Source organism: Carcharodon carcharias, chromosome 17 (assembly GCF_017639515.1).
Source record: "Carcharodon carcharias isolate sCarCar2 chromosome 17, sCarCar2.pri, whole genome shotgun sequence".
Classification (NCBI taxonomy): Eukaryota; Metazoa; Chordata; class Chondrichthyes; order Lamniformes; family Lamnidae; genus Carcharodon; species Carcharodon carcharias.
In genome coordinates this window covers 104,930,871-104,957,277 of record NC_054483.1, presented here as the reverse complement: position 1 = coordinate 104,957,277, position 26,407 = coordinate 104,930,871, and the positions used below count along the sequence as shown (strand labels likewise).

The 26,407-nt window shown below is 41.9% G+C and overlaps 1 protein-coding gene across 2 annotated transcripts; it reads right to left on the bottom strand.

Annotated features, from left to right (window-relative positions):
- On the bottom strand, window positions 1–25,804 carry st3gal7 (ST3 beta-galactoside alpha-2,3-sialyltransferase 7). Of its 2 annotated transcripts, XM_041209076.1 has the most exons (7): window positions 25,530–25,804; window positions 17,130–17,188; window positions 15,001–15,127; window positions 13,583–13,926; window positions 8,094–8,280; window positions 5,414–5,572; window positions 1–2,361 (listed from the first exon to the last, which is right to left on the bottom strand). In XM_041209076.1, the coding sequence occupies exons 1-7, from the start codon at window positions 25,545–25,547 to the stop codon at window positions 2,119–2,121; spliced, it is 1,137 nt and encodes a 378-aa protein (XP_041065010.1). In that variant the 5' UTR covers window positions 25,548–25,804; the 3' UTR covers window positions 1–2,118. The 2 variants fall into 2 exon arrangements, with proteins under 2 accessions (XP_041065010.1, XP_041065011.1); XM_041209077.1 differs by lacking the exon at window positions 17,130–17,188.
- Window positions 25,805–26,407: the final 603 nt, after the last annotated feature.

Sequence of the window (26,407 nt, the reverse complement as noted above, 5' to 3'; positions counted from 1 at the left end):
AAGAAATAATTGATTTATTATAAAACAAACTACTTTTTGAAAACAAGTTAATAAATTGGTTAACATACAAGTTGCAGTTTATAAGTGTTATGATTTTTCCCTTTTAAAAATGCAGATATTTGAACTCTCATACACTCACACACACACAAAACAGGACAAAACAAGCAGAGTTCTCTGCAGAGGCTGGAGTATGGGAAAGTTTCTTTTAAAAGGATAAAATTTAAAGAGATCTTGATGCAGTTGATCTGACAGAATTCTGGTCAGAATAGGTCTGGAAGTTCTTTCAGATGGATCTGTTGGTGAAACTGTCCTCGATGACTGACTTATCATAACTTTGCAGACTTTCAAAATAAAATGGGCGAGATATCCTGATGAGACATTTCTGAGGAAAGTTTGACTCACTCTAGGCTTCATGTAACACAAAGGTGGGGCAGAGAGAGAGGGAAAGAGAGAGTCTTTTCTTGCAGCCTGTTTCTAAGACATGCCCACACACACTGAGAGTTTTAAAGACTAAGATGTTCAAAGAATATTTCTCTTTGGCCCAGTGATTTTGACCAATCAGCAAGTTCTTTGTTAACTTAGATATACAAAATATCTCTTCCCTCTCCAGGTATTCCTTGCTGGGCATTTATCTTGACCCGTGGTTTCTTGAATGGCATAGTCACAGCCTCGAATTAATATTGCAAACCTTTAAAAATAACTCAGGAGGAAGAATGTCCAAAATTCAAAGTCCTTCAAATTTTCCAAAGACGGTTCCTCACGGTAGGTTGTTTAGATCTGGAGTGCACTACCTGAAAGTGGCTGGAATCAGATCCCATTTGAACTTTCAAAGGGCAACTGGAAGAGAAACTAATTTGCAGGGTTATGGGGAATGAGACTTAATTGGACAGTTGTTCTTAAAGAGCTGGCACAGGCATACTGGGCTGAAAGGCCTTCTGTGTGGCTGGATTCTAAGATTCAATAAATGCAACATGTAGGTCAATCACATGTTTGCTGTTGAAAGGGGTAGCCTTGAACTAAAACCTAATTACATGTCTTTGCTTAAGACTGCTTAAATGTTTATGTGCTGTTCATTTGCACAGTCTTCTGCAGTTATGCTGTCATGCTCTAGATCTAAACCTTCCTAAATACTGGCTGTAAATTATTTAGTAGACTTATTAGAAATCACACCTAGAATGGACGTGTAATACTATATCACACCTTGCAGCATTGGGCGCGAGATCTCTGGAAAATAAAAGATTTGGTCTCTGTCAAAATCTTATAATTAATCGGTTTGAGGGTCTACACTCAGCAACTTTAATAATTTATTAATAATTTGTAGAAATTATAGCACCGAAAGGGGCTATTCAACCCATAATCATAGTAAACAAGCAACTGGTTTATGTCCATATCCTTACAGGCAGACAGTCCTTTGAATAAATCTAAGATGCCTGGAGTTTTACATTGGGTCTCCAGTCCAAGCTGCCTGCAGGCCACTCAGATGCTTCAACTTTTAAACCCTCCAAGAAACAATCTCTGTCAACTGACAGGTTCCTGCTTTCATAACTTTCAGTGCAAAACTAAAGCTGCCCTTGGGCCCCATTCTTATCTGTGTTACTCAAGGACAGGTTCTTTACACTGTCCAGCAGGACGCAATCCTTCTGAGCTTCCCCATTATCTCAAAAACTAGCTCATCCTAGGTTATTTCCTGTGTATCAAAACCATAGGTCATATCCTCTGACCTATTATTCACTCATGATTTCAGTTGGATTTGTGGCTAACTATTAACTGGCGAACGTGGTTTAGTTTCTGTTTTCTTACTCATTTTAACTTCCATTTTCAAACTGTCTCCTGTCTGTAATGTCCACAAAAGTTAGTTGGACTAATTAACTGTCTGCAATGTACTAACTCTGGTTAACTCACCCACCCATGATGACTGTGCACCCATCTTCTGCTTAAATCTACTTTCATTTGGGAAGAACATATTTGTTAAATGTATAGTTTGCCAGGAATTTTTTTTTCTTTGCTTGAACGTGTTTGACACAACAGGGAGATGCTGATGAAATGTTCAATTCTTTTGTTTTAAATGTTAATAAAGAAAGTGATTTCAGCTGAAGGCTGCACATCTTCAATGTCCTTCTACCAGCTGACCCCACCTGTAAGGTCATTGACAACTTTTGCTTTCACCAAGGAAGCCAGGAAGAGCTTTTCTCTATTCACATTGTGCACAGCCTGAGCATTCATCGCATTCATCCGGATGGTTTCATAGTAGTGTAAAGGCAGGTCAGGGCGAGTCATATCATAGCCAAAACCAGCCAGATTGACCTCATCACACAAGTGCAAGGCAGTGATGATGGAAATCACTCCCAGGGTTGGAAGCACCTGAAAAAAAACCATAAAAGGGGTGACGAGGGGGAAAAACAACTGCACAGTGAGTTATGATGTGGAATGCGCTGCCTGAAAGAGCGGTGGAAGCAGATTCAATAGTAACTTTCAAAAGGCAATTGGATAAATACATGAAAAAGAGAAAAAAAACGTCAAGGACATGGGGAGAGAGCAAGGGGTGGAGTGAGACTAAATCAGGTAGCTCTTTCAAAGAGCTGGCACAGGAACAATGAACTGAATGGTGGCCTCCTGTGCTGTACAATTCTATGAAAAAGTGGAATGTAAGATATTCATTTAGCCGTTTGGAGAAGCTCACCTAGTCCACAGACCGTGGCTCATCTAACTTATCATTGATTTTGCTGAACTTAATCTCCTTAACTCTGTGCAAATATTCCACGATCTGCAATTGCAGTGAAGCAAAAGTGCAGAGTATTCTTTAACTTTGCCACTATGCAGCCTGGGTCTTCTGCCCAACTCTAAATCCCTCACACTCAGATATTTCCAAGTCAGGATGGTGAGCGACTTGGGGGGAACTTGCAGCTGATGGTGGGCAAGGTTCCCATCTGCCAAGAGGTCTAAATTTCTACATTCCAATATTTCTATATTCTTCCAACACCATAATTATCCAGCTTCTTTCAGAATGATTAATTGACTCCTTTTGTTTATGGGTTCTATTTCATAGATCAATTATTGTGTGTTTATGCTAGGGTTAGGGTTATGGGGTGAAAGAAGTATTGCTCACCCCTAACTCCCCTTGAGAAGGTAGGGGTGAGCGAACTTGTTGCTACAGACATGTGGAGTAGGTGCCGTTAGGGAGGGAGTTCCTGGATTTTGACACTGCAACAATGAAGGAACGGCGATATATTTCCAAGTCAGGATGGTGAGCGACTTGGGGGGAACTTGCAGGTGGTGGTGTTTCCATGCACCTGTTGCTCTTGTCCTTCTAGGTGGCAAAGGTGGCAAGTGGCAGTTTGGAAGGTACTGTCGCAGGAGCCCTGGGGAGTTGATGCAATGCGTCTTGTAGATGCTACACACTGCTGCCACTATGCATTGGTGGTGGAAGGAGTGAATGTTAAAAGTGGTTGATGTGGTGCCAACTGGTGTTGAGCTTTTTGATTATTGATGCAGTTGCACTCATCCAGGGTGAATCAATGATTGGAGTTGGAGAATCCACATTAATAAAGAAACAGACAGCATCAAGAGTCAGAAAAAAAGGATGGGTAAGGATGAGCTTTTATGGCAGCATCTGTATTTTGTCTCCATTTAATCAAGAAACTGGGTGAAGGGCAAAGGTAAGTGTTGCCCAGTCCAGGTCTTGCTGCATGCATATGCAGAACTGCTTCATTATCTGAGTTGTTGCAAATGGAACTGAACACTGTGCAATCTGACCAGCTCTTGTAGCCACAGTATTTACATAGCTGACCCAGTTCAGTTTCTGGTCCATGGTAATCTCCAGGATGTTGTTAGTGGGGTATTCCGCAATAGTAATGCCATTGAATGTCAAGGGGAAATGGTTAAACTCTCTCTTGTTGGAGATGGTCATTGTCTGGCACTTGTGTGGCATGAATGTTATTTGCCAATTAGCCCAAGCTTGAATATTGTTGAAATCTTGCTGCACATGGACATGGGCTGGTTCGGTATCTGAGTCGTGAATGGTGCTGAACATTGTGTAGTCATCTGTGAACACCCCCCAATTCTGATCTTAAGTTGGACAGAAGGTCATTGATGAAGCAGCTGAAGATGGTTGGGTCTAGGACATGACCCTGAGGAACTCCTGCAGTGATGCCCTGGGACTGAGATGACTGACTTCCAACGACTGCAACCATCTTCCTTTGTGCTAGGTATGACTCCAACCAGCTGAGAGTTTTCCCTCTGGTTCCCTTTGACTTCAATTTTACTAGACCTTCTTGATGCCACAATTGGATGCCTTGATGTCAAGATGTAACCTCACCTCAGAACTTTCGTCCATGTTTGGATGTAGGTTGTATTGCAGTCTGGAGTCAAGTGATCCTGGTGGAACCCAAACTGAGCAGCAGTGAGCAGGTTATTGGAATAGCTTGTCATTTCTCATATTCCTTTCAACCTTGCTGATGCCATGCGCCATTGGGGTGAAATTCACCTTCCATTTATGGCAATGAGAAAGAACATCAGGTGGAGTATAAACAGGGCTGTCAACTGGCTCTTGCTCCTATTGCTCTGGAATCTAAGATGAAATTAATGCCCTTTGTGCCTTCACCCAGGTTCCTGATTGAATGAAAATAATGGGGACAATAATACAGGTGCTGTCATAAAAGCCCATCCCTACCCATCCATATTTGTGACTTTTTCAATGCTTTCTGCTGCTTTAACAATGCAGATTCTCTAATTATCTCTATCATCCATTCATCCAGGATGTCATGTTCATCTACACCTCCATCCTTCACCAGAATTATATGCAGGCTATCTCCTCTATTCTTGATCAGAAGCCCAGCTGCTGCCATGATCCCCTGTCTGTTGAACATGTTTGTTTTTAAACAGTAGGTCTGATGAAGTGTACACTCCCAAAACCCTGTAAGTTGTCTCTTGTATTTACAAACACTGGCTTAACTAAGTATATTTGCAGTACTTTCTGTTTTTATTCCCTAGCTTAATGAACACAAGGTGTTTTGATGAGAACGAATAAGGAGAAATGGCTGCCACTGGCACGAGGATCGGTAAATCAGAGGACACAGACTTAAGGTTAAAGTTAAAGAATCAGCTAGAGATTAGGAGAATTTTTTTTACACAGCGAGTTGTTAGGATCTGGAATGTGATGCTTGAAAGGGTGGTGGAAGCTGATTCAGTGAGAACTTTCAAAGGGTACTGGATAAATACTTGAAATGGAAAGATTTAATAGGCTATGGGAAAAGATCAGGGGAGTAGATTTTATTGGATAGTTTTCCAAAAAGCCAGCACAGGTATGATGGGTTGAATGGCTGTCTATGCTGTATGGGTCTTTGATTGTATAGTAGTTTCACTGTTTGGATATGTGGAACTTCAGTAGCAAGTATGTGGGGTTTAAAGGTCATACCTGCTTCCACCTCCAATGATTGTCGTGTGGCTCAGAGAAGCCCAGGAAGTTCAACGCTGTTTCTCTGACTATATCTAAGTTTAATATTCGATAGTTTTTTGGTTCTATGGGGATGGACTCAACCACGGATTGCCAAAACCACATCTTTTGCCAAAGATTCTATAAAGGAAAGAAAATGAAATTAAATTCTGAAGATTGTGAAGTTTTCCTACAAATCAGCTGTTAGCAAGGTTAACATGAACAATTTGCTCCTCTCTGATACAGTATGGCGGGAGTGTATCTCTGTTCACTCCAGTGAACAGCGCCTTGGCCCATTTGCTACTGAAACCCTGGTTGGTCTCCTATAGACATGCAGCTTGCGCCAGACAAATGAGAATTTCTTGCTACCTGCTGTGTATTTCAGTGTGACAACTCTGTATATCAGTTGTCTTCACAATTTTTCAAGCAGGGGCAACTTTAGCAAAAAAGCTGCAGTGTGAGAGCCACATCAACTACTAAATTATCATTGCTTACTACTCCAGTAACTCACTTGGGCCAAAAAAATGCACAACTCCAATGGTTGAATACCCTGCTGGTTCTATTGCAGTTGCTATGGTATTATAACTGTTTCTATACAACACACATACTTAGATATACTTATTGTGCACACTGTACCATGTGGTCAATGTGACATGTAAAGAAGGCTGACTTTTGATAAGCTCATGTTATGGCAGGGGAATGGTAAATGCCAAGATGCTCAAATCCTAGAGGGAAACTTGAAGCAACTGCCACGACTATTTGCAATTTGTATTTATTTTGAGTGCGGGTTTTGTATTCAATAGAAAGAAAGCCACTGAGGCTTAAAGGTTTTTCACAAAACTAAATTAAACATTTGTTAATAAAAGAAAAGATTGTAAGCCCATGTAAATGTCTACAAATTACTGCTATAATAACGTCTAAGTCCCCTAATTAAACTAACTCCCAGTTACACCTCTGTTAAGGCAACAGTAAAACACATTGATTTAAACAGACCCAGGCAAAGCTCACAACCTGGACAGTCGAATTCAAAGTGAGTTTTTACTCAGCTCCAGTTCCTTGTTGACAGCAACTTGAGGCTTTTCACACTTGTGTTAGATCCTAAAAATGCCTTCCCTTGCACACAGCCTTCTCTCCTTATATATATATATCCCCATTTGAATGCAAATTCCCATTGTTTCACTATGTCTTTGGATTTTACCTCTCTAATAATAAAAATCTATCATAGAGCCAATTTTACCAGTCATCTTTGGGAAAAATAAACTAACTCTTTCTTAACTTCTCCTGGCTGGGTAAAATGTGTCACCCCTCCCACCTCTCTCTTTTGAATTCAAGCTAGTCTGGTTTATTTAAAAATGCAAATGTTCCCTTTACACCTCACATTCTAAAACTTCACCCATGTTTATCTATTCACATTTCAAACGTAGCTTCTCTTCTTACATCAAAGCCTTCAGACCAGCTGTCTCTAATGCAATTAAGTCCTACACACACAGACACACGCACATACATAGACACAGACCCCAATATTATTCGACAATATATTCCAAATAACATTATGAAAATTATTATATCTTCCTGACAGCTCAGTACACATTTTTTACTGATAAAAATAGAAACATAATGCTGGGTTGGGCTCTGGCTTGCTGTGACCCTCTGAGGATAAAGTGGTTACTGAAAATGGATGGATGGAGTCGGGGAGCCGCACTTAGCATCAATGGGAGCCGCCAATCGCTCGAGGGCCTTGCAGTGAAGAACACTGCTGTATATGATTTAACCACAACTGGTAGTGTACTTATGTTTGCCTCGTGACAACTCCTGCATGCTATAAACTGGCTACTGGTGCTGAAATGCAGAACTTATTTCATAATAACTATAATTCACACAAGAATTAGGACTGAAAACTATCCCATAGAAAATGCCAGAAATGTTTAAAATGTCCCTTGGCAGTTCCTGCATTTACCAAAGGAGTGATGCATCTCAATGTAGCTAATGGGGCACACCAATTGCCTAGCAGCTCTGTGGGGTGTAGTAAATAATTATCAGTGTGAACTGCAATATGAACTTATCTGTGCTCTTTCAACTCAGTAGTACTGCTCAAGTTTGGCTAAGGTGATGGAACAAAAGTTGGCTAGGATCCTAGTTAAAGCTGAGGGTTCAAAACAACAACAAAGGCTTAACAAAACTTCAAAGACAGACAGCATGGACCCCCTGGTCCATCCAGCCTGCGTTGAAAAATGTGAGAGAGAAGATCAAGTGAAATGCGATGCAGTGGCCAGGCATTGCCAAGCTTGAGTTGTAAATCCCTTCAGATTGTAGGATGATTCTGGACTGTAGAACTTGTACAAGTTTGAGTTCCTGCAAAACGATTGAGTTAGAAGGGGTGACTTGGTTATAGTTCTTGATAAAGATGTGTGAGGAGAGGCAAAGTGAGGATGGTGTATTTGTGGGGTGAAACAAAAGAGGAAGATTCAGAGGAGCAATGACCCATACTATCTTTCAGCTAAAGGAAGACAAAAAGGATTGGAAGTGAGAAAAGAGATCATTCAACAGACTCTTAATTTCCTTCTGTCAGAGGCTGCAACAGAGCTCTTCAGAAATGGCAGTGGTAATGCAAGATTTTGTTAAAAAGATACATTTTGGAATGGGAAAGGAAATCATTATTCACCATTGGCTTCTTTCTGACCATTGCGTTTAGCCAAGCAAGGTCCGTGCTTTTGTATGTTACCAAAACAAACAATGAGCTCGGATCATAGTCCCAAGGAGACTGAGGAGCACCTTCTGGGTATGTAATCCTCAGCGTGGTCTTCCATCCAACATCGATTTCGTGACCTACCACAGGCCCACTATTCATCCTGATGTGGTAGAAAGAAATCATTTCAAAGAAACAGTATCCTGCTTGGAATGTATATTTTATATATATGTGTATATATTAAACACATCTAAACATGGCGAAAAATCTTTCCTGTCAGCAAACTTTCTGCATGCACTAATTTTACTCTGTGTTTTGCACTTAAAATGGAAAACTTTTATATTAAAATATCACAGTGGAAAGACCTTATGTAAACATTTTCTAATGGGGAAATAATATACAAACAATGAACATAATAATGTACATGACTTCTGTAGTCATGGTTTGTTGATTAAACAAGTCAACTGAAAATGCTTTTTGAAAAAGTTCTGTCCATTATTTCTCAGTAATTGATATTTCTAAAGTCCAATTTGAGATTTGAAACAATATAAAAAATATTTCAATAACTTGATTAAAAGTTTTATGTGAGTTGTTTTATTCACAACTGAATAAATTAAATAGGAATTATGCAGAGATATTTCTGACCTTAAGATAAGTTGGCCTGTCTTGGGGGGAGCAGCTGCTAATCTAGAGAAACATCTGTCAACAACAATAATTAGCCTCAAACAAGCCCCCAAGACAAATTTAGACAAATTTCCATGAGATTGTCAGAGCAGTGCAGCCCACATTAGCAGCTCAACTGAACTAGAGATTTTAGGAGGGAGGGAAGTCAGAAAGAAGGAATGAAATTCAGAGTTTTGAAGCATACGAACATGCAAATTAGGAGTAGGAATAGGCCATTCGGTCCCTTGAGCCTGCCTGCTATTTAATAAGATCATGGCTGATCTGATTACGGCTTCAACTCCACATTCCATCTACCCTTGAAAACCTTTGACTCCCTTGTTAGTCAAGAATCTATCTACCTCTGCCTTAAAAACATTCACTGACCCTACTTCAACCACTCTCTGGGGAAGAGAGTTTCAATTATTCATGGCCTTTGAGGAAAAAACTTCTCATTTCAGTCTTAAATGGGAAAATGGGAGACCTCTCATTTTTAAAATGTACCCCCTAGTTCTAGTCTCTCCCACAAAAAACATCCTTTCTGCACCTACCCTGTCAAGTCTCCTCAGGATTGGATATGTTTCAATAAGATCACCTCTCAATCTTCAAAACTCCAATGGGTACAGGCCCAGCTTGTAAGATAACCCCCCGCAAGTCCTAAGTATCAGTCGAGTGAACCTTCTCTGAACTCTAAAATGATTCTATATTGCATTTATATCCTTTCTTAAATAAGGAGACCAAAACAATACACAGTACTCTAGATGTGGTCTCACCAACAACCTGTACAACTGCAGAAAAAATCCCTACTTTTATATTCCATTCCCCTTGCAATAAACCAACATTCCATTTGCCTTCCTAATCACTTGTTGTACCTGATTCATGTACCAGGGCAGCAGCTGGAAAAGAATGATTTAGAGCAGAAGATGGTTGCATTGGCTTAGAAATTCAGTCACCCGCAGACTCAATGCAGCTTCCTGAACCAACAATATCGCAAGTAGTAACCACATGCCCATTAGGAGCGGTTCTTCTAGGGATTACAACCAACGAGGTGAGTTATTAAAATGTACTTAACTGAACATAGAGTGGGGAGGAGCAGCAGTGACCCGCCTGACCTCACATTTAAAGTGCACACTCCCCCTGATCATTGCCGCTCCCCCTCCACTACTTCCTGACCCAATCACTGCCTCCCAAACCCAGCCTCCCCTCCTCACTTACATGAGGGTTGCTGCTGGTGTTTTGCAGCAATCTGATTCTTAATCTTGCTTTGTCAGTGAGCTGCCTGTCACTCTCTACAGTTTCCGGTCAGATGTTAATCAGGCCTGAAGCACCATAATGGGGGCACCTCCAGTGTCTCCATTACAACATGGGGTCTCACCCAACGTCTGCACCCACCAACCCCACACACCCCTGAATTTCACAGTATCTTTACAGTGCATAAGGAGGCCATTCAGCCCTTTGAGTCTGCACTAGCTCTCTGAAAGGGCTTTCCACCTCGTCCCACTCCCCTGCCTTATCCCCGTAACCTTGTACATTCTCTCTTTTCAGGTAGCAATCCAATTCCTTTTGAATACCTTGATCGAACCTGCCTCCACCATCCTTTTGGGAAGTTTGTTCTAGACTCCAACCACCTTCTGGGTGAAAAAAATTTTCCTCACATCACATTTAGTACTTTTGCCAATTATTTTGAATCTGTGCCCTCTAGTTCTTGATCTTCTCTTTAATGGGAGCAGTTTCTCCCTATTTACCCTATCCATACCCCTCAGGATCTTGAATACCTTTATTAAGTCTCCTCACAGCCTTCTTTTCTCCAAGGAAAAGAGTCCCAATCTCTCTAATCTAGCCTCATAGCTACAGTTCTTCATCCCAGAATCATTGTTGTGAATCTTCTCTGTACTCTCTACAATGTCTTCACCTCCTTCCTCAAGTATGGCACCCAGAACTGGAGGCAGTACTCCAGATGAGGCCTAAAAAGTGTGTTATACAAGTTCAACATGACCTCCTTACTCTTGTACTCAATGCCCCTATTAATAAAGATACTGTATGCTTTATTAATTGATCTCTCAACATGCCCTGCCATCTTTAATGACTTATGTATGTATACAGCGAGGTCCCTCTGTTCCTGCACCTCCTTTAGAGGCTCCCCCTTTATTTAATACTGTCTCACCATGTCTTTCCTGCTAAAAACGAATCACCTCACACTTCTCTGCATTGAACTTCATCTGCCACTTGTCTGCCCAGTCAACCAACATATCTATGTCCTTTTGAAGTTCAAAACTATTCCCATCACAGTTGACACCATTTCCAATCTTTGTATCATCTACAAATTTTGAAATCATGCCCTGAACACCACAGCCTAGCTCATTAATGTATATCAAGAAGAGCAAGGGCCCCAACACTGACCCCTGAGGAACTCTGCTACAACTTTCCTCCAATCTGAAAAACAATCATTTATCACTACTCTCTGTTTACTGTCACTCTGACAATTTCTTATCCAAGTGCCTACTTTCCCTCTTATTCCATGAGTTAGAATTTTGCTCACCAGTCTGTTGTGTGGCACTGTATCAAAAGCCTTTTGAAAATCCATATACACCACATCAACAGTATTGCCCTTATCAACCTTCTCTGTTATCTCCTCAAAAAACTCCAGCAAGTTAGTTAAACATCATTTTCCCTTAATGAATTTATGCTGGCTTTCCTTAATTATCCTGCACTTGTCTAAGTGATTATTGATTTTACCCCGTATTATAGATTCCAGAAGCTTACCACTAAGGTCATACTGCCTGGTCTGTAGTTGCCAGCTTTATCCTTGCACCCCTTTTTGAACAAGGGTGTAACATTCGTGAATCCAAGAAAAGGGTGAAATATAAGCTGGTTTAAGGTGTGTGTGTGTGTGTGTGTGTGTGTGTGTTGGTTGGGGGGGGTGGGGGGGGGTGGGGTGGTTTGGGTGCCCTACCCCTTGAGTGCCCTATTATCCATTCTTAATTAGCACATTCGTTTAGATAATATCACCAACTTTAACACCTATGTGTTCTTTTGTTCTGTTGTCTGTGACATCTTTTGATGATCTGCTTCTATCACTGCTTGTTTGTCCCTACAACCACACCAACCCCCTCCACTTCTCTCCCCCCACCCAAACCAACCCCCCCACACACCTTAAACCTGCTTATATTTCACCCCTTTCTTGGATTCACTCAAGTTCTGTCGAAGGGTCATGAGGACTCGAAACGTCAACTCTTCTTCTCCGCCGATGCTGCCAGACCTGCTGAGTTTTTCCAGGTAATTCTGTTTTTGTTTTGGATTTCCAGCAGCCGCAGTTTTTTTGTTTTTATCTCTGTGTAACATTCGTAGTTCTCCAATCCTCTGGCACCTCCCCTATGTCTAAGGAAGACTGGAAGATTATCACTAATGCCTCTGCAATTCCCACTCTCACTTCCTTCAGTACCCTTGGATCATCTCATCCGGTCCTGGTACTTTAAGAAAAATGAATCTTAGAAAGAAAACTTGCATTTATATAGCAATTTGAATGACCAACTGACATTTCAAAACACTTTACAACCAATGTGGTACTTTTTGAAATGTAGTCACTGTTGTGATGTAGGAAATGTGGCAGCCAATTTGTGCACAGCAAGCTCCCATAAAAGCAATATAATAATGACTAGATAACCTGTTTTAGCAATGTTGATTGAGGGATAACTATTGGCCAGGGTACCAGGGAGAATGCATAGGATATTTTATATCCACCTGAACAGGCAGACACCTCATCCAAAGTACAGTGCCTCTGACAGTGCAGCCCTCCCTCAGAACTGCAGTGGAGTGTCAGCCTTGATTTTTATGCTCAAGCCCTGGAGTGAGGTTTGAACCCAGAACCTTGTGACTCAGAGGGAAGAGTGCTACCAACTGAGTCATGGCTGACACTCTTGACTAAAGCAGTGGGGAGGAAGGCAATGTAGGGTGGAGCAGGGGCAGTTCAGGAGGGAGAGGAGAGGCAAGTTCAGGAAAGCTCTGGCCATTGTTGCATTGATAAAACCAGAGAGATGATGGAAGTGTGAAGATCGTCTGTCAGACAACAAATGATGTATGATGTTCAGGAGTGAAAGTCTGAACGTCCCCAGATGTGGTAACAGTATTCAAGCTATGGAGAGATTCAAGCTTTCTGGGGCTAAGAGTTACTGAAATAGAAACATTTTTGGAATGAGAAAGGAAATCAGTTTGTTGAAATGATACAAAAGGCAAAATGCTGAGGATGTTGGGAATCTGAAATAAAAACAGAAAATGCTGGGAATACTCAACAGCTCTGGCAGCATCTGTGGAGAGAGAAACAGAGTTAATGGGATATGGGGAATAGGGCGGGAAAGCAGAGTTGAAGTAGAAGATCCATCATGATTTTATTGAATGGCAAAGCAGGCTCGAGGGGCTGAATGGCCAACTGCTCCCTCTTTTTAATATTTCAGATCTGTGACCTCTTGTCAGAAAGGGAAAACGTTTGAGATGGAACAGGTTTTAAGTATGGAGAGAGGGGAAGTGAGGAGAAGGAGGAAAGAACAAAACGGAATAGGACAAGTAAAGAAACAGACAAATCCAATACATAGGAGCAGTGGTTATTGTACTTAGAAATGATTAAGCTTAGAAATTATTGAACTCAATGTTGAGTCTAGAAGGTGGTAAAGTGGATTGCATTGGAAATTGTAATGTCAATGTATGATTCTATGGTTCTAAACTGTAATGGCAAGATTATTGTATTAAGTGATATTTGGGCTCCACTTCTATGTTTGGACGGAACCTTAACAAACTGAAATTTTGGTCACCTGATAATGATGTTATGTTGGTCAATGAAGGCCCCAAGTCTGCTGCCTCGCAGAATGCCACCATTCCCCACCACAATACACCTCGTGCAACTGGCCGATGCCACCTCGTCTGGAAGCCCTGCTTGTGGCAACATCTCCATGACTTCCTGAAGCTGCTTCTCACAACCTCTGAACCCCAAAGGTGGTTTATAAAGTGCGGTGCCCAGATGTGGGATCTTCCCTTTCTGCACAAACACAGGAATCCCATGGAGCTGTTTCCCAGGATACAGCACAGAGAATTTGGATTGGCTGGAGTTTGCTTTGCAAGGACTAGAAACTATCTTCTCGCTTTGATTGTGGAGTCGCTAAAGAAAGATAGAGGACATTTTAGCTCAGTCACAATGTTGTCTTTCTCAAGTTCCCAATATTAGAAATAGGAGTTGGAGTAGGCCATTCGGCCCCTCGAACCTGTCCTGTCATTTAATAAAATCATGGCTGATCATCTACCTCAAATTCACTTTGCTGCCCCTTCCCATATCTCATACAAAAAGATGGGCTTAGATTGATGTTACCTCTAAGCTGCATAGGTACGCAGCTGCAAAATCCAGAATGTTCCATAGGGTGCAACAAACAAGCCACACAGCAAAGAATAGTTAAAGGGAACACTGTTTCAGACCACGATGGTGACATCAGTCCTAAATTTGGAGATTTCCTCCCCAGGATCCACTAGTCTAGTTTATGATTAGACTGAACAGAGGAAGGCACAGAATTCAGATTGGTAATGCCATTGGAAGCCTATCATCCCTCTGAGGGTATGTGTTGCACCACTACCCAGCTCCAGCATGGTCCACGTGCCACACCAGCTTGAGAAGGGTACTTGTGGGCATCCTGCTATTGGAAAGTTTCTGAAAGAACTCAGGAGTGTTTCTGGAGGTGCTGAGGTGAGTGCATTTGGCAGGGAGTGTTGCTGCATCCTCATAGGGAGGGCAGAGGACTTGGCAACCTGCCCACAGCAAAGGCTCGACAGGTATGGTGGCTGCAGCTGTGGTGTCTCGGAGTCTGCAGGACGATGGGGAGATGGAGCTGAGGTGTGGAGTGGGGAAGCTCTGCACAATGCCCTCTGCCATGTTGGAGCCAGACTCCTCCATGCTCCTTGACAGTGACAGGAGGCTGCCTGACAGGCCAGCCAATATACCCAGCATCTCAGTGTGCATGCCCATCAGCGTTGTCCTGTATGCTGCCCCATCTTTTCCACCCTCACTCACTCCCTCATCCCCCAATACCTTCACTATAAACATATTCACCCTTGCTTGCACCCTCACCTCCCCGATCTTCCCCTTTCACCTTCAAACGTCCTCGCTTCATCCTAACCCACATCATTTCCCCTTCCCTCACCCTCGTCCTGGCCCTCATTGGGCTAGTCTGAGTCTGAAGCATACCACAATGCAATCCTGTGACATGCTGTAATATCTCCAGATGTCCTGCTGTTTGTGGTAGGATGGGTAGAGCAGCACCAGGTAACAGAGCGACAGAAGCATCAGTGACGTGAACAGAGACTGCTGCCTGCTGTGGAGAAAAGAGTTAGAATGAAGCAGGCATGATGGAGAGGCTCGGTGCGACCCAGGACCCACCCAGAAAGGCAACAAATAGAATCAAACCTACTGAAAAATAAGAACTACAAAATACTGATGGATCTGTACAATATTTCCCACCCAGTTTACCAACACATGATCTGTGATGCCAAATAACACACATTTGAAAAGTTTAAAATTATGCCCTAAACCCCCGAGTCTAGTACATTAATATATATCAAGAAAAGCACTGGTCCTAGTATTTATTCCTGGGGAACCTCACTGTATACCTACCTCCCTCCAGCCTGAGAAACAAACATTCACTACTACTCCCTGTTTCCTGTCACTCAGCCAATTTCATATCCATGTTGTCAATGTCCTTTTTATTTCATGGGCTTCAACTTTGCTGGAAAGCCTATTGTGTGGCACTTTTTAAATGCCTTTTGGAAGTCCATGTCAACCACATTATCCTCATCAACCCTCTGTTACCTCATCAAAAAATTCAATAAGGTTAGGGAAACGGTGATTTCCTTTAATAAATCCAAGCTGGTTTTCCTTAATTAATCCACACTTGTCCAGGTGACTTAATTTTGTTTCAGATTATCATTTCTAAAAGCTTCCCTATCAGCAAGGTTAGCTGATTTGCCTGTAGTTGCTGGTTTACTTATACAGCCTTTTTTGAACAAGGGTTAAAAATTTTCAATTCTCTGGTGCTCTGGTAACACTTCCATATCGATTGAGGATTGGAAGACTGTGGCCACGCCTCTGTAACTTCCACCCTGATTTCCTTCAGTATCCTCAGATACATCTCATCTGATCCTGATGACTTATCAACTTTGAGTACAGCCAGCCTTCCTAGTTCCTTCTCTTCATTATCTTTTTTATCCTAGCTCCTCCTCTTTCACCATAACTTTGGCAGCATCTTCTTCCACAGTAAAGACAGATGCAAAGAATTAATTTAGCTAGGTCATGCCCTCTGCCTTCATGCATAAATTCCCTTTTAGGCCTCTAATTGATCTCACCCCTCCTCTTAATACCCTTTTACTATTTATACGTCTATAGAAGACTCTTAAATAGTAAAAGTCTCTCAGTTCTGGTACTATCATTGCACTTTTTGCATCTTCTGTCCTTTTACTGCAACTGTACAGGGCCTTGGTCAGATCACAACCACAACCGGAGTACTGTGTACGGTTTTGGTCTCCTTATTTGAAAAAAAGGATATAATTGTGTCAGAGGAGGTTCACTCGACTCATTCCTGGGATGAGGGGGGTTATCTTATGAAGAAAGGTTGGACAGGTTTGGTCTGTATCCATTGGAGTTTAGAAGAATGAGAAGTGATCTTATTGAAACATAAGATCCTGAGGGAACTTGACAGTTATTGGGAGGATGTTTTCAATTGTGGGGAGACTAGAATTAGGGGACACAGTTTAAGAATAAATGGTGTCCCATTTAAGATGGAGATGGAGAGATTTGTTTTCTCTCTGAGGGTTGCTAATATGTTGAATTCTCTTCCCCAGAGAGCAGTGGAGGCTGGGTCATTGAATTTATTCAAGGTAGAGTTAGACAGATTTTTGATGACAAGGGAATCGAGGGTTATGGGGGCGCAGGCAGGAAAGTGGAGTTGGGACCACAATCAGATCAGCCATGTTCCTATCAAATGGCAGAGCAGGCTCGAAGGGCTGAATGGCCTACTCCTGCTCCTAAGTCCTGTATTTCTTTTTATATTATGGGGGTGTACACAGAATCTGTACTGTAATTGTGGTCTAATCAGAGTCCTATACAAGTTTAGCTTCACTACTTTTGAATTCTATACTCCTGGAAATAAATTCCAGAGAGTTGTTAGCATTTGATCTGCTTTGTTGATCAATGATGCTGTCTTTAATGATTAGTTCACCTGTCTCTCAAGATCCCTTTGCTATTCTACCCCATTCAGTTTCTTATTTTCTAAGGTATGCAAGGAGCTGCTTGTGTTCTTTGTGGAATGGAATTGTCTTTACCTGTTTCTGAAGCAGATGGTAGACTGAGCCATCCTCATCCTGTCAATGGAGGCTGAAAACTAGAGGATATATTTAGAAAGAGTGAAGAACTTGAACAAATGTTTTTTTTTCTCTCTGTTGGTGAAGGAAACCAATTCCTGCCTCTAATTCTCTGCCCTCCTTCTGGATCATGCTGGCCATGGACCAGTTAGGACCAGCTCCCATTAAGAATCTATCCAACTGGCCATTAGTTTGTTTGAGGCTGTGAGAGTGAGTGCTGCCAGAGGCTGTTCCTCCATGGGGGGTGGAAGGAGCACAGGGAGTCATGATTAGGTTCAGTCCTTCCCTCACCTGATGCGCACTCATGACCATTTGTAGCAGGGGTGGGGGTGTCACTGATTAAACCCTGGCTGCTGTATCTTCCCCTCTCTAGCCCAGCAGGTCTGGTGGGAAGGGGAAGGGGCGGGGAGGGAAATTGCAGCAGCCAAAATTCGAGCAGTGATCATCTTATCCAACATATAAAAGGAAAGACTTCCATTTATATAGCGTCTTTCACAACCTCAGGATGGCCCAAAGCACTTAACAGAAAATCAAGCACTTTTAAAGTGTAGTCATTCTTGTACCGTAGGAAACACAACAGCCAGATTGCGCACATCAAGATCCCACATACATGGTATCATCATAAATGAAAATTGTCTATTGTTTCCTCTAACCGTATCCTCTTGGTTTCAGGAATGTTGGTCCTTCTCAAGTCCAATGGACAGGGTGGGACATGGGTGACATCAAAAGTTAACTCTGCATATTAATTGGGTGTTTAATTGTGTTGAGGTGGGTGTATTAGGGACTGACCTGTGGCTTGGGAGTGAACTGAAAGATGGCAGGGCCGTTGGAGGTGTATGGAATGCAATGTATATCTCTGTAAATAGAAGCTAATCAGTGAATAAAGACTTCAGAATTCTATCCGACACCTCCTGGTGATCAGAGTTCTTATATCCCTCTCCATAGATGCTGCCAGCCTTGCTGATTGTTTCCAGAATTCTTTGTTTTTCTTACAGCGAGAATCCAATTAGTCTTGATACTGCTGATTCGGGAACGTCAACACAAGGAGCAGACCTCGCTCATTGATAATCATTCACAAAGGACATTAACATTGCAGCCTATGGTGTCAAGTGTAAAAGTACAGTATTATTGGTACTCTTTGAGCGCTTCCTAAGAGAAAAACAAACATTTGCATTCTTTGGTTTACAGGAGATAATGAATGATAAAGTATTGCATGGAGAGATAATTTTCAGAGTCTGTCATTGGGTGTTTTCGGCCTTCAGGGTGGAATTACCTCCAGTGATATTGGGTGTGGGCATGAGCGATGAGCACTCATCGATCGAACAAACCTTGCAGCCCAGGCCCTTTAAACATAGTCCGACATTCTTTGTACTCTGATCATCGCTGCTGCATTCTCCACTTACATTTCTGCTGTTTCTTCAGTATTTTCCTCTACGATAAGAACATAGGCCCCCGTATCCGCCACTGTGACCCCAGCACACTTTCTCTGTGAACCAGCCTGTCCTTTGTGCACTCCTAACCTCATCCTGCTAACCTCCTCTCCCAAGTCTGGGAACCTCTGATTGTATCACATAATTGGGATTCCACCCAGGAAGACCGTAAAGTCCCTCGCCTCACTGTATCCACTTTGCCTGTTAAATGATCCCATTTGTTTTCTCCCTTCACTAGCCTATCCTGAACTCCTTCCCAAGTAGGCCAGCCTTTGCAAAGAAAGAAAAGAACTTTCTTTATTAGACAAACTGAGGTGATGTTTTCATTTCCTAGACGTGAGATGAGACATTTTTCCATTCAGAATTATTCTGGAACTTGTTATCTGAACTGGTGGTGAAAGCAGATATTATGAATATTACGGAGTTGGACAGTACTTGATGATGAGGACTTTACAGAGTTACAAACAAACAGCAGGGGTGTGGAACCAGCATGACTTCTTTCAAATATCCAGCAAAGGCACAATGGGCTGATTGGCATCTGCCTGCATTGTAAGTTGCTATGATTCAGTGAACTACTTCTTATGTGCACCTTTTATCAGCTTAAGGTGTTCCAAAGAATTTTACACCCAATATGTATGATAGAGTATAATAGATATCACATCAGTATCCATTCATCTACATAGGATAATGGATATGCAGCAAATCTGTTGGGGATGAAATAGTTTCATATGGTGCATTTTTGCTGACGGCTGAAGAGACCAATTTCTGAGGAGTAGGTTCTGCCACATATGAAGTGAGTATTGGTTGTCATTGTGGATTATTGTTTTTGGTTTTGGCACCTGTTGCCAAACTGTTATAATCACTGATTATCATAGTGGCACATGCCATACCCAGGTGATGCAATAATAGGTATATTTTTGAGATGTTCTAAGTTATATAGAGTGTGAGCCAAGTCTCAGAGATTAGTAGCGGTTTATCACTGAGCAAGGTGTAAAATACACAGGAGTCTTTGCAACCCCATTAATTCAAAATCAGCTTGCTGGGTTTGCAGAGGAGGTCAGTCAAAATAGCCCAAGTGGATGGGGATTGATGAGAAGGAAATCAATGGGGATTATGGGATTATATTCAACTCACACCCTTCAGATTCATGACAGAGCTGGACACATAACAGGGGACTTCTGACAGGAAATTAGAAATATTAACCTCTGCTGGCAGCTCTGTACCTTTTCTATTGGTACATCAGCTGTTGCTTACCATTAACACCTCATTTCCAGCTAGCTCACCTGACTAGGCTACAGTGTGATCCAGACTAACCTAGAGAGCATAAAACATAAGAGCTGGAGTAGACCATTCAACCCTTCATGTCTGCTCTGCCATTCAGTAAGAAAATGGTTGAACTTCAACCTCATCTCCACCTTCCAGCACTGACCCCATATCTCTTAATCCCCCTGCTATCTAAAAATGTATTGCTCCTAAATATACTTAACAACTGAGCATCTGTGGTTCTTTGGGATTGAGATTTCCAAAGATTTGCAATCCTTTGAGGAAAGAAATTTCTCATCCTCTTAATCCCAAATGAACCCTTATCCTGAGATTACAACCCCGAGTTTTAGACATTCTCCACAGCATCCACTCTGTTAATCACCTTTTATATGTTTCAATCTCTAGGGAATGTAGAAACTTAGAAACTAGGAGCAGGAGTAGGCAATCGGCCCTTCGCACCTGCTCTGCCATTCAATATGATTATGACTGATCCTCTATCTCAACGCCATATTCCTGCTTTCACTCCATACCCTTTGATGACCCTAATATCCAAAAATTTATCAATTTCTTGAATATACTCAGTGACCCCTCCTCCACAGCCTTCTGTGGTAGAGAATTCCATAGGTTGACCACCCTCTGAGTGAAGAAATGTTTCCTCATCTCAGTCCTAAATGGCCTGCCCAATATCCTGAGACTGTGGCCCCTGGTTCTAGACTCCCCAACCAGGGGAAACATCCTCCCTGCATCCAGTCTGTTTAGCCCTGTTAGAATTTTACATGTTTCAATCAGATCCCCCTTATCCTTCTAAACTCTAGTGAATACAGGCCCTGTCGAACCAATCTCTCCTCATACGACAGTCCTTCCATCCTTGGTATCAGCCTAGTGAACCTTTGCTGCACTCCCTCTATGGAAAGCGTATCTTTTCTTAGGTAGGGAGACCAAAACTGCGTGTAATACTCCAGGTGTGGTCTCACCAAGGCCTTGTATAACTGCAGTAAGACATCCCTACTTCTGAACTCAAATTCTCTTGCAATGGAGGCCAACATACCATTTGCCTTTCTAATTGCTTGCTGCACCTACCTATTTATTTTCATTGACTGGGTGAACAAGGACACCCAGATCCCTTTGTACATCCACATTTCCCAATATGTCACCATTTAAATAATACTCTGCCTTTCTGCTTTTCATACCACAGTGTATAACTTCACATTTATCCACGTTATACTGCATTTGCCATGTGTTTGCCCACAAGCACAACTTGTCTAAATCGCCCTGAAGCCTCCTTGCATCCTACTCACAAACACGGCCAGTTTTGTGTTGTCAGCAAACTTGGAAATATTGCATTTGATTCTCTCATCCAAGTCATTTATATATATTGTGAATAGCTGGGGCCCAGGCAGTACACCACTGGTCACTGCCTGCTACCCAGAAAAAGTCCCACTTATTCCCACTCTCTGTTTCTGGTCTGTCAACCAATCCTCAATCTATGCCAGTATATTACCCCCAATCCCATGTGCTTTAATTTTGCCCACCAACCTCTTATGTGGAACCTTATCAAAAGCCGCCAAATACACTTCTACTGGTTCTCCCTTATCTATTCTACTAATTACATCCTCAGAAAACTCCAATAGATTAGTTAAGTATGATTTCCCTTTCATAAACCCATGCTGACTTTGTCTAATTCCGTAATGCTTTCCAAGTTACCATGTCTTTTATAATAGACTCTAGCATTTTCTCCACTACTGATGTTAGGCTAACTGGACTGCAATTCTCTGTTTTTTCTCTCCCTCCTTTTTAAATACTGGAGTTACATTTGTCACCCTCCAATCTGTAGGAACTGGTCCAGAGTCTATAGAATTTTGGAAGATGACCACCAATGCATCCAATATTTCCAGGGCCACTTCCTTTAGTACTCTGGGATGTAGATTATCAGGCCCTGGGGATTTTTCAGCCTTTAACCCCATTAATTTATCTAGCATCATTTTTTTTTACTAATACCGATTTTCTTCAATTCCTCCCTCTCACTAGATCCTTGGTGCCCTAACATTTCTTGGAAATTATTTGTGTCCTCTTTTGTGAAGACAGAACCAAAATATGTATTCAATTCTTCTGCCATTTCTTTGTTCCCCATTCCCCTGTTTCTGACTTTAAGGGACCTACATTTGTCATCGCCAATCTTTCTCTCTTCACATATTTATAGAAGTTTTTACAGTCAGTTTTTATGTTCCTTGAAAGTTTACTCTCATACTCCATTTTTCCCTTCTTGATCAACCTTTTTGTCCACTTTTGCTGAATTCTAAACTGCTCCTAATCCTCAGACTTGCTGCTTTTTCTGGCAATTTTATATGTCTCCTCTTTGGATCTAATACTATCCCTAGTTTATTTTGTAAGCCAAGGTTGAACCGCCTTTCCTGTTTTATTTTTGTGCCAGACAGGAATGAATAATTGTTGTAAATCATGCATACGTTCCTTAAATATTAGCCATTTCCAATTCACTATTAACCCTTTTAGTAAGGCTCCCCAGTCAAACATTGCCAAGTCGCGCCTCATACCCACATAGTTCCCTTTATTTAGATTCAGGACCCTAGTTTCAGATTTAACTTCTTCACTCTCCATCCTAATGAACAATTCTATCATTTTATGATTGCTCTTCCCCTAGGGGGAAGAGATTGTTAATTAATCCTTTTTCATTGCACAATACCCAGACTAGGATAGCCTGCTTGCTAGTTGGTTCCTCAACATATTGGTCTAAAAACCCATCATGTACACATTCTAGGAAATCCTCATCCACAGTATTATTGCTAGTTTGGTTTGTCCAATCTATATAGAGATTAAAGCCACCCATGATTACAGTTGTACCCTTATTGCATGCATCTCTAATTTCCTGCATAATGCCTTCCCTTACATCTCATTTACTGTTTGGGGGCCTATAGACAACCCCCACCAACATTATCTGCCCTTTGGTGTTTCTTACCTCCACCCAAACAGATTCCACATCATGATCTTACGAGCCAATATCCTTCCTCACTATTGCATTGATTTCCTCCTTTACTAACAGTGCTACCCCTACTAACAGTGCTACCCCACCTCCTTTTCCTATTGTCTGTCCTTCCTAAATATTGAATACCCCTGGATGTTCAGGTCCCATCCTTGGTCACCCTGCAGCCATGTCTCCATAATTGCAACTATATCATAACTGTTTATATCTATTTGCGCTGTTAATTCATCTACCTTATTGCAAATGCTCCACGCATTAAGATACAATGCCTTTAGACTTGTCTTTTTAACCTTGTTAGTCATCTTAGCTTTATTTTGCACTATGACCCCATTTGTTTTTTGCCCTTGTTTCTTCTGCCTTCCACTTTTGCTTCTTACTTGTCTGTCCTTTATTTCTATCCTTGTTTCCCCCTCCTCTGTTTCCCTGCTCAGGTTCTCATCCCCCTTCCATTCTAGTTTAAACCCTCCCCAACCTTACCAGCATACACCTCCCCCCTAGGACATTGGTCCCGATCCTGCCCAGATGCAACCCATCCTGTTTGTATTGGTCCCACCTTCCCCAAATTTAGATTAGATTTAACCTAATTCTCTCCTCAGAGGACAATCCTTTCATCTCAGGAACCAGTCTAGTGGACCTTCATTGCAAATATATATTGTTCCTTAGGTAAGGACACTAAAACTATACACACTACTCCAGGTTTGGTCTAAGGCCCAAATCAAGAAGTAAGACTTCTTTATTCTTATACTCCCATTCTGTTTAAATAAAGGCTAAGATCCGATTTGCCTTTCTAATTGCTTATTGTTTCTGAGCTTCGCCAATAAAAGTTATAAAATTGCATTTAATAAATCTATAATTTGTTGGTCGGCACCAGCAAAGTTGTCATATGTTTGGAAATACTCATCTGATTCACTATGAGGAGAGATTACATAAACAAGGCCTGTATTCCCTGCACTATAGAAGGTTAAGGGATGATTTGATTGAGGTTTTAAAAGGAATTGATAGGGTAGATAGAGACCATTGCTTGGGGAGTCTAGGACAAGGGGACAAGCCCTATAATAATAATAATAGAGATAAAAAAAAACTGCGGATGCTGGAAATCCAAAACAAAAATAGAATTACCTGGAAAAACTCAGCAGGTCTGGCAGCATCGGCGGAGAAGAAAAGAGTTGATGTTTCGAGTCCTCATGACCCTTCAACAGATCCTATATGTGACAAGCCCTATATGTGACTCCAGACCCACAGCAATGTGTTTGACTCTTAACTGCCCTCTGGAATGGCCTAGCAAGCCACTCAGTTCAAGGGCAATTCAGAATGGACAGCAAATGCTGGCCTTGCCAGCGACACCCACGTCCCAAGAACAAATATAAAGAAGAAAAATCTTAAAAGTAAAGCCAGGTCATTCAGGAGAAAATTAGGAAACATTTCTTAAGGCAAAGGTTGGTAGAAGTGTGGTACACTCCCCCGCAAAAAACAGTAGATACTGGAAAGGAATTAATAATTTGAAACCTAAGATTGATAACTTTTTATTAGACAAGGGTATCGAGAGGTATAGAGCAAAGGTAGGTAGATCGAGTTAGGATATAGATCAGCTTTGATCTCCTTGGAAGGCAGTTCAAGCTTGAGGGATTGTATGGCCTCCTCCTGTTCCTATGTTTTTATTCATTCTTGAGATGTGAGCATCGCAGGCAAGGTCAGCATTTATTGCCCAATCCTAATTGCCCTTGAGAAGGTACTGGTGAGCGGCCTTCTTGAACTGCTGCAGTCCATGTGGTGTACATACACCCATGATGTTTCTGGAGGGATTTTATACAACTGAGTGGCTTGCTAGGTCATTTCAGAGAACAGTTTGAGCCAACCACATTGCTGTGGCTCTGGAGTTACATGTTGACCAGACCAGGTAAGGATGGCAGATTTCTTTCCCTAAAGGATGTTAGTGAATCAGTTGGGGTTTTATGGCAATCAGTAGTTTTGTGATCATTATTAATGAGACTAGCAATTTATTTCCAGATTTAAAAACATTGAATTTAAATTTCCCAGCTACTGTGGTGGGACTTGAAGTAATCTCTCCAAACCTCTGGATTAATAGTACAGTAACATAATCACTATACTACTGGCGCCTAAAATGTTCCTAATATTCTTCCAGGTAAGGAGCCTGCAGTCCTTACCCTGTCAGGCCTCTCCATGTGTCTCTAGTCCCGGACTGCGTAGTTTGCTCTCAACACACTCAGGACAAGTAGGGTTTCACCAGAACCGCCTATCTCCCAAAATAACTTAAAAGTTGAAACTTCACGTGAGGCAGCTGGTTGCTAAGTGACAGCTGATTATTTTGTGCAGGACGTGGACATTCAGAGTTTAGCCCCCCCACCCCAGCAAACAGGCCCAGACTATTTTCCAGGGACAGAGAGACATGAACCGTCCTTATACCGTATCTATTGAGGGTGGATCTGCTAAGCCACAGAATTTGTTGGCGCCGGCCGAAGAAATGTGGCCAGAGGTATTACAGAACTCTGAGGGATTTCTGACTGTGGCGAAATAAAGTGACTTCGTAACGCACCTCTTGGTGAACTGTCAGTCCAGAAAATATCAAGTGAGCCGACAGATCTTTCACCTCCATAATCACATTAATGTCACCTCCCGCCCCAATTAAAATATCCATTCTAAAAGACTTACATTCAGAGAACACTGCATCGCATACTTGCGCTTTGAACTGCAGTCAGTTGTTTATGTCGTCAGGCATACAGAATGTCAGAAAGACTGGAGACCGTACTAGTGACAGCTTGTTGCTGAATAGATTTCTACAGGTTGGAGAGGCTTGCCTTTTCTACTTAGACCAGCAGATACATAGATGTACTTCTGTTTTCAAACTGCGCCTTTTAGCGAAGAACCCCAAGCTTTTCTGATTTTCCTTTGCTGTCACAGATGATCGATCTCATAAGAACTAGGAGCAGGCAATTCAGCCCCTGGAGCCTGCCCCGCCATTCATTACGATCATAGCTGATCGCATTTCGGCCTCAACTCCAATTTCTCACCATCTCCCCATAACTCTTAAACCCGTTACTAATTAAAAACCTGTCTATCTCCTCCTCAAATTTATTCAGCGTCCCGGCATCCACTGCACTCTGAGGTAGTGAATTCCAAGTTCACCACCCTTTGATCTCCTTTCCATGCTAGACACAGCGCTCCAGCTGTCCTGATTATATTTGTTTTAGTATCTCATCAATAATTTAAAGACTGCTTGTTAGCCAGTTCTGAAGCAATGCGCGAGTTGTCTCCGACTGGTAATGGATCTATGTCCATTATTTTGGTTGTATTGTTTGTCACGCCCCTGGCTTGGACCTGAAGCAGCCTGAGTTTGTAATCGGAATGTGCTGCCCCTTAGCCCGATTTCCATTCAGTAAATCATTTACAATTGTGTCCGTCCCTGCTTCGGTGCCATCAGTCAAAAGTCGCCAGTTCACGCGAGTCCGTTTACTGTAATTTCTCAGAAACTGGTTTCCAAGTGATCCTGCCACACCCACGATTTAAGCACACAGTCGGAGCTGGAGAAA